This window comes from Scomber japonicus, chromosome 22 (assembly GCF_027409825.1).
Source record: "Scomber japonicus isolate fScoJap1 chromosome 22, fScoJap1.pri, whole genome shotgun sequence".
NCBI lineage: Eukaryota > Metazoa > Chordata > Actinopteri > Scombriformes > Scombridae > Scomber > Scomber japonicus.
In genome coordinates, this window is record NC_070599.1 from 23,676,233 (window position 1) to 23,695,942 (window position 19,710).

The window sequence follows — 19,710 nt, forward strand, 5'->3', positions numbered from 1 at the left end:
GGGTTGTATAAGTGGACATGCTGTACTTTTTGTGATCACCTTGTGCAACAATCAGCTGATTTAGTGATGGTTATGGCAACTTAAGTCTTACAATTTTTCACCATAGATGCATCAAGATAATGTACTTTAAGCCAAGGTGCTCATAAGCTATTTAACACATTATGTAACTTTGCACCAAAGATCATGTTTTTAGTCTGTTTGGTCAAATGGCCTCCTCATGAATCACCCAACTTTGAGAAACAATGTGAAGTAGGCTGTGTGAACCAGTCAGGACCAAGACCTTAGACTTGAGTTGACTATAGCAACCTGTAGCAACAGTTCCACAGCCAATAGTGACTGACCAAAAAACGTGTTAATACTGTTTTTTTGGTCAAAACTTAAAACACAAACATAATTGTTAAGAGAGTCAAGACTCACAGTTATACACTCAGTTATACAATGTGCCTGGTCATTTTCTAGCCTTTCAATAATTCAACTAAATACAATTTGCAGAGACTTAAAACACAAGTAAACATAGTAAAGAAAATATTCTGGTTTACACAAATCACAAATAAGATTGAAGTCTATGCAAATGTTTGTAACACTATGACTTACAAAACTGAAAAGGAACATTTTCAAACTTAAGCTCCAAACCAACACTTCAACCAATGTGACACTATTCTTAAAAGTCTTTAAGCTTGTATTTTATATTGTCTTCCTACTCTTTGTTATATCTATACCAATCAGCAAAAACTTTAGAAACCACCTGCCTAACATTGTGTAGGTCCCCCTCATGCCACCAAAACAGCTCTAACCCATTGTTGCATGGACTCCAATAGACTTTTGAAGATGTGCTCTGATATCTGGCACCAAGACATTAGCAACAGAACATTTAAGTCAAATAAGTTGTGAGGTGGGGCCTCCATGGATCTGACCTGTTTTCCCAGCATATCCCACAGATGCTCAATTGGCTTGACATCTGAGCAATGGAGGCCAAGGTAACACCTTTGAACTCAACTAAAACCATCCCTGAACAATTTTTGCAGTGTGGCAGTGAGTTATACTGGTGAAGGAGACCACAGTTAAGTTATCAGGGACTTCTTCATCATGGAGGGGTGTACTTAGTCTGTTTAGGTAGGTGGTACATGTCAAAGGAACATCCACATTAATGCCAGGACCCAACATTTCCCAGCAGAACTTTGCTCAGAGCATCACACTGCCTCCACTGGTTTACCTTCTTTCCATAGTGACAACAAAAGTAAATGGTCTGTTTCATCTTAAACATTCAAAGTAGATTTCACTTTCTTTTCAACATTTGACCTCTGACTGATTTAATCATATGTAATGAATCACTGAATGAATGTGGTCATAGGCACTGGAAGTCTTGTTGTGTATGTATCACATAAGGTTATGTATGTATAAAGCTATGGTTATCATGAAGATATTATATTCATTTTAACCAGAATAAAGTTATGTGGATAGACAGTGGCTGTCTTTTGTCTTTTATACTTCAAACTCAACAGAACATACATTCTGTAGCAAGAACACACGGACCAGACTGCAGATATTCTACTGTACTGTGTCACTGATTTCCCCCAAAACATAAAGAATATAACCACTGCATTCAATATTCAAATGTAATCATTATTAAATTATTAATAATTGAATTTTATGCATTTGTTCAATACTAATGGCTATCAGTGATGGGCTATAAGCCTACAGCAATGGCAGGCAAATAAATGATTGAACACTGTTTTTAACCCGCACATATTGTTCATATTCTGACTCATAATTAGTCTCTACACTAATTCACATTCATAATTTTCTCAGCAGTCAATAAGAAACGATTGATTAATCTTATGGAAAAAAGATATTCACAATCACTATTTTATGGTCCAGGAGAACATTTTATAGAATATATTAAACACAGGTTAAATGTGTACATTTACACATTTCAGCTGCACAAAAATAAAAAATTATGCATTTTATTTCCATTTTTGTTTCTGTCACATTAGGAAAAGTCTGGCTAAAAGAAATGTGTGTTGGGTGTTGTTACGGCTCTCAAATGTTTAAAAAAAAAAGGTAAAATTTGACTTTGATGTATGTAAGGGAATCTTATGTTCACAACCTGTTGAACCAGAATAGATTTGATCTTCAGAAAGAGGTGGCATGTTTTTGTCTTTCAATCAACAATAAATAAAGCTGCAAGTGTTTATTGTAAGAGCCGTATTAAAATGAGAGCAGTTATCACAGTAGACACAGGCCTGAGTTAACATCCCTCCTATTAAAAGTCCCTAAAAACTGAGACCTGTCCAGTAGACTACTGTATGAAGGGGTCATTTCTTTTGTAGTTACTACTTTTCTCCAGTAGGTGTCAGGGTTAGGGTTAGGGTTAGATTTGACCAGGTTACAAGGAACACGGACGAAGCATCATGACACCAGATTCAGAGAAAATACGATGGTTAAAGAAACTACTTAAAGAATAGAATTTAAAGAGATATATCTGTTGTGAACATGAGCTGTTTCATTTTCAGTCTTTTTCTTGGGACATTGTATCGCGCCAGTTGTGTCAGGTAGCTGGTCAGGGAAGGGAAGATAATAATGTGAAGCTTGAATTCAGCATGCTACAGATGCAATGCTGTATTTTTACAAAATGTACAAAAGCTGTAATGCAAACTGGACATATAACTATAATAAAAACTCCTGATTAAGATTAGTTAAGCAATGATATTAATATCTGTCCTCTACCAGATATATAAAACTGCATCCTTCACTTCAAACATATCTCTCCATACAGGTGGACTGTACGGAGAAATATTTATAAGTGTATCCATTATATTAGGTTAGGGTTAGAACAACAGACTACAGTGGCCGGCACTGTGGCAATTGGAGGTTGTCATATTTGCATTTGTCTGCCATATTCAACTACTTTTCTCAAATGTCAGTGGTATTGTGATGAGTCACTGCGGCTTTTGTGTGAAGAAGACCGGGCAGTGGGTGATATGCCTTTAGTAGTGTCTTAATCGGTGAGCAAATAAGTAGGCCACTCACACATCCAAGCTTTAGAGTTTTTTCATGCCTGTCTAAAAGGCAATGCATCTGTTAAAAACTGTCTGAACCACTGCAGCCACTGTCCTGCCTTAGTTGATTACCTATTTGTTTCACCTGTGTCTTGCCTCCCTGTGTGTATATAACCCCGCCCCACCATGTCTTCTTTGCCAGATTGTCTTTGTTACCCTGTGTACTTGCTTTCCCGTGTTGTTCATGTCTGTTTCTTTGTTTAAGACCGGTTTGTTTTTTACAAACAATACTTTAAAGGCACAGTTTGTATGCATGTGAGAAATCTTCTTAGACAGACAGGGAAAATGTGAGATGAACATTTATGTATTTAATGTTAATATTAGTTCTAGTCCATTTATTCATGGTGCACTAGAGATGTTAACTCTGCATTCAAAGTGTTGCCTGGACGTGGAGATTTACAATGAAGTCGGGAATTCATTTGGATTTTTTGAAATATGACACTGCTACAAAGCCTGCTAGTGCAATGCATCTTTAAAACCTGAAAAGTGGGATTCAAGTTCAAATATGTGTGATGGAAAAATAACAGACTAATATCCCACTGCAGTCTCTCCTCTAATTAACATATATATTGAATAGTCACATCAAATCAAGTGGTGGCTTGTGATGACTTATTCTACACCCAAGAGAGCAAACAACTCATTCTTGCAGCAGTGAGTCATTTGTTAGATGATGGGGGATGGGAGCTTGAAATTATTACCGATGGATCATTGTGTAAACAGCATTTTATTGTTGCAACTGGGGAACCTTAAGCTTATATTAACTATTTCCCATCTCTTGAGCTATACTTCACGACCAGTATGAATAGGAGGTATGATTATAGCATCCAAAAACTGTTACAATGTACATACAGGCATTAGATATATGAATATCATTTTAAAAGACACTTGGAGACTGAGAGCAGAGAGGACAGAGAGGAAATGGAGGTGGGCCATTCCTGAGAGCAGGGAGTCATACTGAGACAGGAGGATTGGAAAGCAGGCTTGAGTCTGTCTGAGGTAAATCTGCAGGAACAGAAAAACAGGGCGATAGTCAACGATCTGGCTGTGAGGTGTGGTAAGGGCAGAGAGAGACAGAGACAGACAGGCAGAGAGCGAGAGAGAGAGAGAGATCTATATCTGTCTATCATTCTTGTCATGCCATCTAATATCTCTCTAGATAGCATGACAAGCATGGACAAGCCTCACGTAGGCTGACAACACTGACAGAAGTGGAAGAGTTTATCTTCAACAACCGATCTTACACTCAGACCACATAGGTTTACAGATTGGCCTAAGAATGGGAAACATTCTTGCTTGATGTGAATCAAATATAAAATATAACAATTTTGTTGTAAACAGATCATTGCATATTTAGTGATAATTGAGTCATACACAGGATTGTGGCAAACAAGCGCCAAACAAAAAAGTGCTGCTGTGTATTTGCAATTTATAGTCCACTGGTCATTATTTTCACTGTGGTGAACAGCCCCCATTAAAGCAGCTCTGAGGCCTGTCTGTGGAGTAATTTATGTCTTCTGTAGTGTGTGTTTCTGCAGGAGCAGTTTCCTCACACCATGTTGTTTTTGCATGTTTTTACTTTTAATTGAATGTCTATAATATACTTTGTTTGGCAGCTTTAGTTTCATCTTTCATGGTAATGCACCTTAATATATTTGTAAGCTGATATAAGTGTTCATTAATGTGTTGTGCGTCTTGGCTCATATGTTTCTATCATGTGTTGCTTTATATGCCAATGCTTAATTATCGTGTGTGGATTTAGTGTCAGATCAGCCTGCAGTGATCTATAGTGATTTCTCCACATAATGACAAAGTATTATGGAGAAAACTTCCACTTATTATTAAAATAGAAAAAAAGGATGCTAAACTTGTGTAATTAAAGGGAACATTATTAAAAATATAGATGATAATATAGATATATAAAATGTTGAAACTGTAGAGATGACGAGAGACTGTTGAGAGCTTTTTTGTATATTTGATCTTATGACATATTTTTCTACAGTTCTGTCAGTAATGTTTGTCTATATAAACTTGTCCATGCTTGCCTTCAGGCTGAGCTTCCTCTCATCTGTAGATAAAATAGCAAGGAGCTGTTGAACATGCAAAAATAGGTTATATCAAACTCCCCAACAACCCCTGTCTTCGTCATACTGCTTCGTTGTGATAGACTAAACAGTTGTCTTTACTTTTTCTAAGTCCACTTTTTTCCATATGAGAGATGACACCTGACACCTAATGACGTTCCTGATTCCTCATCCACGCCTCTTGTACATTAGGAAAAACGCTGAAAGTAAAGTGTCAGTAGCAGATATACAGTTAATGTAATAACAGGTACTGCAGCGGAGAAATAAATCAACTATCATATCAGCTATCCCAGCAAACAACCTCTGGATTTTAATGAAGTTTTGGATGACTTGAAAAGAAACATGTGAGGGAAAAAAACAGGTAAGACAAGCCTTGCTTTTTGAAATAATGGGTGATGTTTTCATAACCATGAGCTTTGTAGACCCACTGGACAAAAATGTGTAAAATGTGTTTTCAAACTGTATTTGGTTGATTTCTGTGTGGATATGTACATTTCCTGTGTGATGGTTGCGTGCCTTTCAAAGAAACCGCCATCTTGTAGCCATCTTATAATATCTGCGTCACAATACCCACACTTGCAGTCTTGAGCACATGTGTGCACACACCAATGCACACTACATTTCTGTTTACATCACTTCATACTCAGAGTCAAGTGTATCACAAAATTTACCATGGTGTATTGGAAAACACTAGTCCAGTAGTTAATGGTAGAAGTGTTGCGATGTTCGCAACCGATTGGATTCTATTGAACAGCTCTTTCGGAAGTCTAAATTGTGTCATTTGATTTTGCAATCTTGCTCTGCTCAATTTTCGTCTGTCCTAATCTGCCCGCTCCCCCTTCACATGAGCAGAAAGAATCAGTCAAGAAGACTTTTACAAGTTGAATTTAGATAAACACAGGTTAAACTTCTACATTTGCATATATAAAATATACGTCAGCTGCATGAAAGAAATCTATTCATATGTTATTTCCGTTTTTGTATACTGTGGGTAACATTAGTAAAAGTCTGGCTAAAAGAAATGTGTATAAGGTGTTTTTAAAGCTTTCAAAGGTAAAAAAGTGGTCAAAATGTGACCCTGAACAGAATGTAAGGGTTAGGTCAATAAACGAAAATAGAAAGAAAAAAAACCACCAGACTTATTTTATTTTATGAGGACATGCTGGCAACGATTGAAACATACATGATCTTAAAGATGCCTCAAGTGTAGAAGTGAACACATCTGTGTTAATGGATAATTTACCATAATTTACAATTTTCTTTACTTTTGGCTTCAAACTGTTGTTTCCATGTTTGCAACATATGTTTTAGCATAAACTGTTGATGCAACCAAGATTGATTTGACCACTATTGTGTCCATAGAAATATTCCAGTCTAGAGATATAGATGTAGTCATTGCAAATCAACAAGTATTAAACATATAAGAAGTTATGGATCCCAGCATCAACTATAAAACATTGTGACATGTAGATACATACAATATGAATGTGCGTAGGTGGTAAGATTCAGTTCCTTACTGTGTTTTGGTAAATGCTTCTAGGGTGCAAACTAACAGTATCTACTTACTGTACAACCCTAACACTAATACAAGCACAATACAAGCCACCCTTATATTATTACAACTGGTATGTTTTGATAACAAGAAGACGTTTGTACAACTACAAAATTTGTATTTTGATTTAAATGTTCAGTTTAATGCAAAGTATGGGTTTGCCACTTTAGGTAGATAGGTTGCAGAGTACAAGTGCTGTTGCGTAACTGTGTGGGAAAGAAGAGTAAAGCCTACCTTGTTTCTTTTTTTCTAAAAGTGATTGGTGCTTTGTTGATTCATGTCATTTTTCTGTGCTGTGATTGGTAGTGGGGCGGGACAAATAGGTACGGAGGGAAAAGAGGAAGGGGAACTTGTCCTACTGTTCACCACGAGAGGTCGCCACTAGGAGGAGTGAGGAGATTTCCCCTGTCGCTGTGGTGATTTCCCGAGGAGAGGGAAAGGACATCTCCCCCACGTCAACCAGGGTCTGTCAGTGGAGGGCGCAAGACGACTTGACCTGCTGGTCCTGAGTCTGCAACCTGCAGGCCTGCCCAGGTTGTGTGAATGCGTGAGTGTGTGGTTATCATTATCTTATTTTACTGATAAACAAAAGGTATTTGATTCAATTCATTTGGTGCTGCTTTATTATTTTGAGGTGACAGCAAATAAAATTATTTGTGATATTGCAATGAAGGAAGGTTAACAGTATAAAATAAGCCCAGTGAATTGCATAAAAGTTAAAGGGCCTATATTTTGTATACTGAATACTACTAATACTCAGTAATTTCTGGGTCTGATATTTTTGTTTGAATGAGTATCTGATTTCGCCAAAGGTAATCACTGATTGTAGAACACACTACGAAAAAAACTGCTTAATTTGGAGTCACTGATTTCTTAAGGGCTAAAACAAGGGGAATACAAGTTATGGACACAATGCACTGCCTATAGAAAAGGTACAGAAAGAGTTAAATTTGTTTACCTGCATTTCCCAACTAAATCAATTTAACCTGCACAACCTTGTTGCATAATCACATCACTGCACACAGACACCTGAGAGGCTTTTTAAAATGTATTCATAGAAGAACAAACTGTGGTCTGCAGGACAATATGACAGAAAGTACTAAAGATGATTAATGTGAAGACTTGTTGTGATGCATGAATACAACCTGACTTATCTTCTCACACCTGTGATGACTGAACTTTGACCTCATGTGTTCATGACTCCTCTCCTCTGTCTCCTCTCACAGGGAGAAGATGATCTGCAGGATCCTTCTGCTCATCAGCCTGACCTCCTGTGTCTCTGGTTAGTTTACATCCTCACTTCATCATCCAAAAAGAGAAAAGTCAAAAGATTTGATGACTTTAGTTGTAAAATATATCAGTGAAAACATCAACAGAACTATTAAAGCCAGTAGAAACTCTTCATTACAGTTGGGAAGATGATTTATATTCAATTATTGCTTAGATTGTATTTATTATTGGTATCAAGCATGACCTTTTTACTGGTGTATTTTAAACACTTTCCCTCTCTGTCTCCTCAACAGGAACATTTAAAGTGAAAGTGAAACAGACCTCCTATCAGGCAGAGGAGAACCACAACATCACACTGGAATGGATGTTTACAACCAAACCTGACAGTTCCTCCACCTCACTGATCATCTACTGTGACATGTTCACTGATCACAATGTCTCAGTCCTGTATCATGTACATGAGGGTGTTGAGGTCCCAGAGTCTCAGGATGAACAGTTTGCAGGACGAGTTCAGAGTGACAAAGACGCCCTCAGAGAAGGACGAATCAGACTTCATATGTCCAGACTCAGGACTGAAGACTCGGGTCTGTACATATGTGAAGTGAAAACAGATGATGGTGTGGGCTCTGACAGATGCCTCCTCAATGTCACTGGTAAGATGATTCAGTGAAAAATTTTCATTACTATCTCCCAGACCCCAGGAGGATATTTTCAAATTGCTCTCAGACCAGAACTCAAAGATATTTGCTTCATAACAATATAAAACTGAGAAAAACAGTAAATCCTCACACATGAGAATCTGGAACCAGATGTTTAATAACTGACTTTAAGAAAAATATTTTATTTTAAAAATCTACTGATCAACCAATGAATGTATCACTAAATGCTTCTTCATAATTACTAAACTGCATGATTTCTGCTTTATTGCTGGTATGGATTCACTTTCATTTGAGTACTATACAGGTGTAGGGTTTTTAGTCCTGTATCAAAATACAGGACTGAAAACCACACACATTTGTCTTATTTTATTGTCACAGGAACAAATTATAGACACAACGTTGACACATTATCACCTTTATAAAGTTGAAAAGCTATTGCCTGTTAAGATATTCAAGAAATATATTGAAAAGTAGCCCTTAGGAGTTGTGTTTCTGTCCACCTGCTGAATGTAAGTCCAATATTCACTTTTTGTTCTACCAACTCCTGAGGGAAATATCTGGCTCTTTAGCTGCTAAATTCTTCCTATGTTAACCAGCTAGTCTATAGCTAACTGTGTTTGTTAGCAGGAAGTGTGCAGTGAACCAGAACAGTAAAGTTGCAGCTGGCCAGCTAAACAATGAGCTGAAACTCATAAACAGTAATAATATGATTATTTCTATGTGGATTCATCTGTAAAACTATACATTGTTATTTCACTGAAGTAGCTTTAACATTATTAGACAAATAATAGAAATGTTTTACTATTATTTAAATATCCATTCTTCCATATAAATATGACTGTTGCCATAGTAACCACTGCAGAACTACTACACAGCCTAATTCTGACAAAGTTAAAAATTAAACATTTAAAATCTCATTACGCTTTTTGCTTTGGTTTTACTGTTTATTTATATCTGCTCATCTGTACGGACAGTTTTACCGCTGTATCGAGTGGTCGAAACTTTTGGACATATCCATTTTGCTGTTAACAGATGCAGGAAAACCCAAAGCTGAAACCAAATGAAGCACAGTAATCAAAGACAAAATGTAGCTTCAATAGTTATGTCCTTGATAGTTTATGTTGATTCCCAAGTAACAACTATCATTGATAGGTTAGATCAGATAGGTGTTTTCTTCTTCAAGACAAATCACCAACAGTTGTTCTTTCCTTTACAGCAGCTGTTGATCAGCCAGAACCTCAGAAACCTACTGAGAGACCACAACCAGAGAGTCAGGGAAGGATCGGCCTCTATGTTGGACTGACAGCAGCTGGACTCGCTGTCTGTGCTGGACTCTGCTTGGCCTTCAGACGTTATTTTACTAAACCTCTTAGTAAGACAGATAACACGGCTGCAGAAGAATAGAAGTTATCTCAGACTTCTGTCACACTGAATCTTTTTCCTTTCTGTGTGAAGCTGTTTTTTCTCTGCACATCCAACCTGACCTCTGACCTTTTCTGAATGAATGCTAATGTTGTTCATTGTCTGATGGACATTTTGCTCGGTCTAAGTACAGACCAATTAACTAAAGAAATATGTAGAAAATATATATGAATAAATGCACTCGAGGGGAAAGGGTGGGGGGTGGGGCGGGGCGGGGCCGGGCCGGGTGGGGTAGGGTGGGGTGGGGTGGGGTGGGGTGGGGCGAGGCAGGGTAGGGTGGGGTGGGGTGTGGGGTGAGGCGGGGTAGGGTGGGGTGGGGGGTGGGGCGCGGTGGGGTGCTAATGCTAATGTTGTTCAGTGTCTGATGGACATTTTGCTGGGTCTAAGTACAGACCAATTAACTAAAGAAATATGTAGAAAATATATATGAATAAATACACTCGAGGGGAAAGGGTGGGGGGTGGGGCGAGGGGAAAGGGTGGGGGGTGGGGCGGGGCGGGGCCGGGGGGGGCGGGGTGAGGCAGGGTAGGGTGGGGTGGGGCGGGGTGGGGTGTGGGGTGAGGCAGGGTGGGGCGGGGTGGGGTGGGGTGTGGGGTGAGGCAGGGTAGGGTGGGGTGGGGGGTGGGGCGCGGTGGGGTGCTAATGCTAATGTTGTTCAGTGTCTGATGGACATTTTGCTGGGTCTAAGTACAGACCAATTAACTAAAGAAATATGTAGAAAATATATATGAATAAATACACTCGAGGGGAAAGGGTGGAGGGTGGGGCGGGGCGGGGCGGGGTGGGGTGTGGGGTGAGGCGGGGTAGGGTGGGGTGGGGGGTGGCGCGCGGTGGGGTGCTAATGCTAATGTTGTTCAGTGTCTGATGGACATTTTGCTGGGTCTAAGTACAGACCAATTAACTAAAGAAATATGTAGAAAATATATATGAATAAATACACTCGAGGGGAAAGGGTGGAGGGTGGGGCGGGGCGGGGCGGGGTGGGGTGGGGTGGGGTGTGGGGTGAGGCGGGGTAGGGTGGGGTGGGGGGTGGCGCGCGGTGGGGTGCTAATGCTAATGTTGTTCAGTGTCTGATGGACATTTTGCTGGGTCTAAGTACAGACCAATTAACTAAAGAAATATGTAGAAAATATATATGAATAAATACACTCGAGGGGAAAGGGTGGGGCGGGGTGGGGTGGGGTGTGGGGTGAGGCAGGGTAGGGCGGGGTGGGGGGTGGGGCGCGGTGGGGTGGGGTGGGGTGGGATGGGGGGTGAGGCCGGGTGGGGCGGGGTGGGGTGGGGGTGGCAGAACATGGAAATGAAAGGAGAGGAGGTTGTTAAGTAAAATTTAAAAAATATTTAATTCAATAAGAATCCAGCCAGGATACCTAAATAAATAGGTATATATATGTTATTTAAAAGATGCTTACATTTCAATTCTTGCCCTGGACTTTTTTTTTTGTTTTCCTTTTTCAAAAAAAAATGTAAATGTCCCTGGCTGGAAAAATAGAGAAGTACCTTAAAATTAATCAGTGAACATGGATGAGGGGATTGGGTGGTGTTCACAGTTTGGGGGGAAGAAGCTGATATCATGAAATGTATCTATCATGAGCAACATTAGTATTCATTTGGAGCTTCACTTCCCCTTTTCTAAATGCATCAACAAAACATCCTTAATCCAGGACAGTGGTTGTGCAGGCGATCATGATACTCTATAAGAGTTGTGGAGGAAGGTCTTTATCTATTAAAGACCTCCTATCATAATGTCCCCAGAATGTAACATCTTTCAGCAAATGATTGATGAATTTAAAAATGTGTCCGTTACTGAAAACTAAGCCTGCCAGGCTAATGTTAACGCAGGCTGCATTTTGTCTATTTTCCCACTTCCCAGCACACTTGCACCCATCATATAATGTGAAAAACCCAGCCCAATTCACAACATTTTGTCAGGTTGAGGTCAAGTCAGTGGAGCTGCAGAGTTACTTAATTATCTCTCTTTTTTCACTTTCTTTTTTTTCCCCAACTGCTTTCTTCCTATTTTCTATATTTTATATTTTTATAGTAGCATCTTTTAAATAATATATGAAGTTTAGTTTTTTTTAATTGATGAATGTATTGACACGTATAACTGTATCCAGAAATAAGCTATAATTAATTTTAAGGTACTCCTCACATTTACATGTCACAGTAAAGCAGGGGTGTCAAACATGCGGCCCTTGGGCCAGAACCGGCCCGCTGAGGGGAGCAATCCGGCCCACTTTCCTTCCTGTGTTCTTTTCCTTCCTTCCATCTGGCCTTCCTCCCTTCCTTCTTTCTTCCCTCACTCCTTTCTTTCCTTCCTTCCTTCCTCCCTACCTTCCTTTTTTCCTTTATTCGTTCCTTCCTTCCTTCTGTCCTCCCTTACTTCCTTCCATCTGTCTTTCCTACCTTTCTTCCCTCCTTCCTTTTTCCTGTCTTTCCTTCCTTCCCTTCTTATGTCCTTCCTTTCTTCCTTCTTTCCCTCCATCCTTTTAATGATCCGGCCCACATGAGATCAAATTGGTCTGTATGTGGTCCTTGAATGAAAATGAGTTTGACACCTCTGCTTTAAGGCCTTCAAACAGCATTATAACATCCTTGCTATAGATTTATTTTAAAGGTGCTATATGTATTGAGAGCAACGTATCAACAGAAACTTGGGGGTGTCCCCAGTCATAACCCCTACCATGCCTCCCATAGGTCCCCTAACCCTAACCCACTCCCCTCAGTTTCCCATCTCCACCACCTCTACAACAAGTGGAAACATTAAAGTCAGCTCTAAATGATCAAAGAGCTGCACAGATGCTGAACCTGCTACCATCTGGTATTAATTTAATGTGTTTTATATTGTTATTTATATACATATTTGCACCTTTAAAATTGTTGAAGTAAATGTTATTGTTATATGTAAATGTATATATTTTTTTAACATTATTTAAAAAATAAAGAGTGTATTTATTCATATACTCAATGTATCACTGGTCGTTGATGTAATTTGAATGGCTTGATTGATATATTTTGTGTTATATTCTCTTTTATCCTTTTTACATTTCCACGAAAATCACACCTGCAGCTCCTTGCTATTTTAGCTGTGATGAGTCACTGTGGTTTTTGTGTGAAGACGACAGGGCAGTGGATGATATGCCTTTATGCTGGCGGTATGCAAATAAGTAGGCCACTCACACATCCAAGCTTTAAAATGTTTTCAAGTCTTACTTAAAGGCGATACATCTGTCAAAAACTGACTGAACCACTGCAGCTTCTGGACACGGCCTTTAACACCAAGAAAAACAAAATGAAACAATAAATTAAACACACAGAGAGAAATTTTGGAAGTCGTCTACATAATAATTTCTCATTATGTGGAGAAATCACTATAGATGACTGCAGATCTGACCCCAAATCAACACACAATAATTAAGCATTGGCATATAAAAGATCACATAAAAGACACACACATGAGCCAAGACACACAACACTTTACAAATACTTTAAAGTGCATTACAACTATTACACTTTTATATGCTGCCTATTTATACTACATAGGGGGACTTCTTTATGAGCCTCTATATGTTACTATTGTGGCTGGAGGGGAATTAACATGAAAGAGGAAACTAAAGCTGCAAAATGCTAATTAAAGTGTTTTAGACAGAAATAATGTGGTGTGAGGAAACGGCTCCTGCAGAAACACACACTACACCTTTACATGTAGGCTAGTGATAGGCAAACTTGGTGGTGTTCAGGCTGAAATAACACATTGATTATCCATGGTAATGTGTGATCCTCCCAAAAACAAAGAGACATTCAACATTCAAGACTTCAACTTTGATGTGGCTAATCCAGATTGTTATCTTTGTGGAACTAAAAGAAACTAAGCAGAACTTAAACATGCATTTTAAGAATGAAGAATTAGGTTTTCATACTGTACCACATACTACATATTCTGTGTGTATATTTTGTGCTTGCAACCATGTTTTACAATAATGTTGTTTAGTATGAACAATGCTGCACAACATATGACTCACAGTGAGTGCAGCAGAGTTTGCAGCTGCCCTGTATATATAAAGGCACATGTCCATGATGACTTAGTAGGCCTGATTTACTAAGATCCCAAATAAAGGTACTAAATTGCGTCTACATGCCAATATATTTAATAAAATCATCAGTTGTGTTCATTTCTTCACAGTAACTGAGCAGCATGGTGAGATTCAATCTTTTCAGGCATAACAATAAAGAGTACCAGATAGCAAACTAGATTAACTGCCAGGTAGTGATTTATTAAGGATCAAACCAAAACAAGCTCCCAAATAAGGGAAGCCGACTTATGATTGAAGACAAGGCAGTAGAACAACGCCGCTGGACAGAGATACTGGACACACGTGCACACCTGACCACACAGAGCTACGATCTGCACGCTGCCGGAGTGAGTTCAGAAGAACCGTATTAAAATGAAAGCAGTTATCACAGTAGACACAGGCCTGAGTTAACATCCCTCCTATTAAAAATCCCTAAAAACTGAGACCTGTCCAGTAAACTGCTGTATGAAGGGGTCATTTCTTTTGTAGTTACTACTTTTCTCCAGTAGGTGTCAGTGTTAGGGTTAGGGTTAGATTTGACCAGGTTACAAGGAACACGGACGAAGCATCATGACACCAGATTCAAAGAAAATGGGATGGTTAAAGAAACTACTTAAAGAATAGATTTTAAAAGAGAAATATCTGTTGTGAACATGAGCAGTTTAAATTTTAGTCTTCTCCTTCTTGGGACATCGTATCGCGCCAGTTGTGTCAGGTAGCTGGTCAGTGCGACTTCCTGAACTGAAGTTAGCGGATCTGTCATGTGGTAGGGAAGATAATAATGTGAAGCTTGAATTCAGCATGCTAATAATGTTAAAGCATGCCACCATTTGTCTATTTACCTGTTGCCTGGTAAATAGACGTTTTAAAATAAAACACGCACTTTTTTTATTAATACATTTCAGTGCTTTTACAGAAGCAAAGTATAGCCTATAGTCTGTTGTATTTATAGGTGTATTGTATAGGCTACTGTAAAATTGGCCTACACTTAATGTGAATTGTGTTGTGAACCAGTTTATACTGTGACAAAAAAAAGAAAATGTAAGATGATGAGAGAACATGTGTGTTATTGAGACTGATATATAGCGATATAAGTTAAAGTAAGAAGGACAGTAACACTGAACTGAAGGAAACCTGCATTGTGCTTATGTGACTGTTGTGATATATGATGTTAAATAAATCATACAGAGATGTCATCTGGACAGGAAACAAGACCTGCTTCATACAGGACATATATTTGTTACCATGGTTTCCCATCCCTAGGACCCATAACACAGGCCTTGATCTTTTTATTTTTATTAATTTATTTTACATGTTTTTGTGTTTTAGCTGCAAACTTGGATGACACAGATTTGGATGAAGAGAGCCAGAGTGAGGTTAGTGAAGGTGGCTTTCACCAATTCTTCCCCTGTAGGACTTGATGGTAAGCTACTGTTTTCATTGTGCTGTTGTAGTGTGCAGAATATAAATAAGATACTAGTTAGGGATCAACATTTCCGTAACTACTGTTTGTGTTAGTCATGGTGCTTTCACATTTGAGAAAGAGTAAAGGAAGTCGTATTTCATTTCCCTCTTTCCAGACATTTCTCAGTACAGAGCAGAGCGCCCTATGCAGCTGTCAAGGACTTATTTTGCCCCTCTGATCTGATGGTATGCATGTTTTCATCCTGTTAATGATGTTAAGGGAACTTTAGTAAACTTTATATTGTCTGTTTCCATCGTGGCAGTGGGGTTTGAAAAGCTGAGGTGCATTCACAATCAAATAGGGGTCAAACCTTTTGCTCCTCTCAGACATTTCTGCATTTCTGGTTAGAGAAAATGATGTGCCTTACTGAATAAGGAATTGTGTATGGATGTTGAACATATACTTGTCCTCTCTCAGTGAAATGTGGTCCCTTTATAGCCTCTGATTTAGAAAAATCCTATGACACCAGTAGACCATCTCTGGGTTCCCAGAGTGGTTGCCCCGCCTCCGAAGGAGTATCTTATCTTTTTTTTAACATGTAACAGTAGTTTCCTCTCTTTTTTTCTTGCTGGAGTAGTGGAGGACGTTAATCACAACACTCCACTGCCTTTATACATTCTTGTTCTTGTTTTTCATGCTTAATGATGATAAATGATCGTTTTGCCACAGCTTCATTTGTAAAGTTGTTTTTTTCTCCACAGAGACCAACACAGAGTTAACAACAGATGCTTAAGAAGTTTGGCGCACATCCTCGTGGCTGCAAACCTTATGGCTGGGTAAAGTATCCTTTTATCTTGATGTTGCTTTCTTCTGTTAATATAACGGCCATAGTTTTATTATAAGATTGTAAGGTCTTTTCATACATCCACGATAACGGCCGACAGGAAATGTATCTTACTTCTACTAATCGATTGAAGATGCTGCTTCCACAGCAATTTAGTTATTCGCCAAAACTTTCAAGGCCTTGATTTAGTTTTAAATCAACACTTTAGTGTTTTTAAGGGATGATCTGAGTACTCTGGAGTGTCTGTTATACCCAGAAAGCAATATGGTGACGCATGGTTCTTTTATTTGCCACCAATACGTGAGTGCTTTTACTTCCGCATGTTTTGTGCAGGACTTTTACTTGTAATGGAGTATTTATAGCAGTATTGGTATTTTTACTTAAGTAAAAGGTCTGAACACTCATTAGCACAGCTTCATTTAATGGTTAAGTAATATTTCCTCACCTGTTTTTCCTGTTTTCATGAGCAAAATAAAGGTTTCACAAGTCTGTGAGTGAGTTTAAACAGCATTAAGGCTTTTGGTACGATGTGTTCCACTCTAGTGAGAAAAACAGAGAATCAGCTGCTGAATATCTTTTTTAAAATGTTTTCGTTTACTCTGAGTCAGGTGCTGACTTCAGCAATTTTTCTCTAATGTTTTCCAGTAAAAAATATACATGAATTGGTGTAATGGTCCTGCTCCATCTACTAAGTTGTTGAATCTGATATTGGATACAAACACTGCTCTATCTATCTTCATCCAGGTACCCTCACTACCCCGCCACCACCAGGGGATCCATGGGTTATAGTTGGAGTTGGCGTTGTTGTCGGAGTTGTTGTTATAGTCGACGCTTTGGAATATTTAAAGCATGGAAACGTCAACAAGGAAGAGGTGCGTGTGCGTGTATATGTGCTCTGTTTTTATTGGAACTGTTGTATGTGTATGCTTGTTCTGCTCTTAATTTTATCTATCAATCATACAGGGCAAGATCAGGATGGCAATACACCTAACGAAGGTGTCCCCCCATCCCAAATGGAAAATGGGCAGAGTGATGCTTTAAGCCAGTGGTTGTGGTTAGTATAATTTTTCCATTTGTGAAAAAAAAGTTTGTTTTGCTAACCATGACCTCATAAACAATTATCACATCTGCAGCTCTATGTAGGTTTTTAGCCTCTTTATGCTCGTAGCTTTGATTTGATGGCACATTTACTCTCTGGAGAAGGCCATGAGGTGGCCTTCATCTGATGGTTCATAATGTAGCAGCAAATCAGAAATGTATTTTGGGCCTAAACAATTCCCATTCTCTTAATTGATAGTTTTAAAAATCAAATTTACTGCAAACAGAGAAGATGAAACATTACAGAGTTTGTTTTAAAAGCTGATGAATCAAACACACTAATGAGACTGGTGAGTCTGATCCAGAGAGAGGTGAGGAATCATTTTGTGGAGGGTCTCATATGAATATCAAGTGGGACAAGATAATCTGACACAAATAACTGGCGTTGATCCCATGTGTGTTTTTAGGCCTGTCATTGGCTGGGCCTGAGCTCCAAGTGAGAGCACCTGAACCTCCCTATGAACAGAGCTGCCTAGTTACTTATAATTCTCTGTGACAATTAACAGGCTGGCTTCAACAGAGCACACTCAGATATATGTGTTTGTTTTGTTTTTTAAATAACATCAGATGGTGGTGATTAAAGGCTGCCCAGCTACATACAAGTAGTATTATACAACTATATGTACAGTTTTATATTTTTGTATGCATTGAAAAAAAGTTTTATTCATAGAAGCAGGTTTTAAACCACACAGCTGTGACGTCTCAGTGATGTGTGTTTGCTCTCTGCAACCAGACATAGTGAGTCACTGCTGTATTTAACAGCATTTATGTAGTGGCCAATATAAATGACATGTTATAACTGTATAAAGGTAATAAAGAATTAGATACAGAAAAAAAGGTTGTGATGAATTGGGCTATATTAGCAGTGAATCACTCTGATCACTCTGTAAATATCCCACACACAGATTTCTGATACTAACTGTTTTGGTTGAGCCTCATCTACGTCGTTTCCAACAGCTGTTTTCAATAAGAAGATCTGACAAACTGGACACTGAATCACATGCTTCATATTCTGTGAGCTTGTTCCAACATTTTAAAAGTGTTGATGCAGTGAAATGGAGCCTCGCAGCAGTTCAGGGAGACACAGTAATCAGTTTATAGTATGTATGTTTTTGTGTTGTGAGCTCAGTCTCAACCAGTGTGAACAGGAAGAATGATTAGAGAGCAGCTCCTTACTATTTCAGCTACAGATGAGAGGAAGCTCAGCCTGAAGGCAAGCATGGACACGTTTATGTAGACAAACAGTAGTAACAGAAATGTAGAAAAACAAAGCTAAAAACACATTTTAACAGATTTAGTTGCTGATTTAGGCCTCAAAACAGACGTTAAAGGATGGACCCTTCGACAGCAGTTTTGGTCGATGCAATCATTCTTCCTGTCCATAATGGTTACAAAAAGATACATATCTCAAGAGATTATTTGGGGGGGCGGGGGGGTAGTCACATTAGATAAGTGGTGACTTGTGTTAACTAATTCCACACTGAATTGAGCAAACAACTCATTCCCCAGCTCACTTCACTGAGTCATCAGGGGTGTGAGTGTGTGGTTTTATACGTTGGTACAGGACACAAACTCTGCTGCATCCACTATCTTTATTTAAAAATGCGTGTTGTGCAGCATTTCTCATTTAAGTTTTATAATCATCCAATTTGCTTTAAGAGGATATCCTGATGATCTGATGCAGGAAGCATGCATGGCAATGTGTGTGCACAATACTCTGATTTTGCTAAGGACACAGAACCTTTGATTTGAAAAGTAGATCAGTCATTGTTAAACCTCTGATGGTGACCTGTTTTTCTGTTGCACCCCTGAAGCAACATGTGGTGGGGGGATAGTAACATTATATAACTCTGTAACGCTCATAAATCTGTGTTTTGCACAGTTATCCAAAGTGTTTCAAGGGAGCAATAGAACAACAGATCACCATCAGAGGTTTAAAAATGACTGCTTTACTTTCCAACAACTACTTTTTCTTCAGCAAAAGTATAGTGTAACATGCTTTCTCACTGCAAGTTATTCCCACTGAGACACAGGTTAACAGTTTCACCCAACACTCTTGCTCAATGTGAATCAAACGTAAAACAAAACAGTCTTGTAGTCAACAGGTCATTATGTATTTAGAGATAAATGAGTCATACACAGGGCTGTGGCAAACAAGCTCCAACAAAAACAAAGTGCGTCAAGTGTAGAAAATCATGCAAGAGTGCTTTTGACGCACTTGATACATTTTCAATTTATAGGTCACTGGTCATTTTGTTCACTGTGGTGGACAGCCTCAGTTGTG

At 38.9% G+C, this 19,710-nt stretch overlaps 1 protein-coding gene across 1 annotated transcript in view; it reads left to right on the plus strand.

Annotated features, from left to right (window-relative positions):
* Positions 1-9,985, plus strand: part of LOC128383567 (butyrophilin-like protein 8) — a 30,775-nt gene extending 20,790 nt beyond the window's left edge. The window contains exons 2-4 of the mRNA XM_053343171.1: positions 7,919-7,974; positions 8,216-8,575; positions 9,798-9,985. Of these exons, the coding sequence (XP_053199146.1) occupies positions 7,926-7,974; positions 8,216-8,575; positions 9,798-9,985 (597 nt within the window). The 5' untranslated portion in view covers positions 7,919-7,925. The remainder of the gene's footprint in view (positions 1-7,918; positions 7,975-8,215; positions 8,576-9,797) is intronic.
* The last annotated feature ends 9,725 nt before the right edge of the window (positions 9,986-19,710 follow it).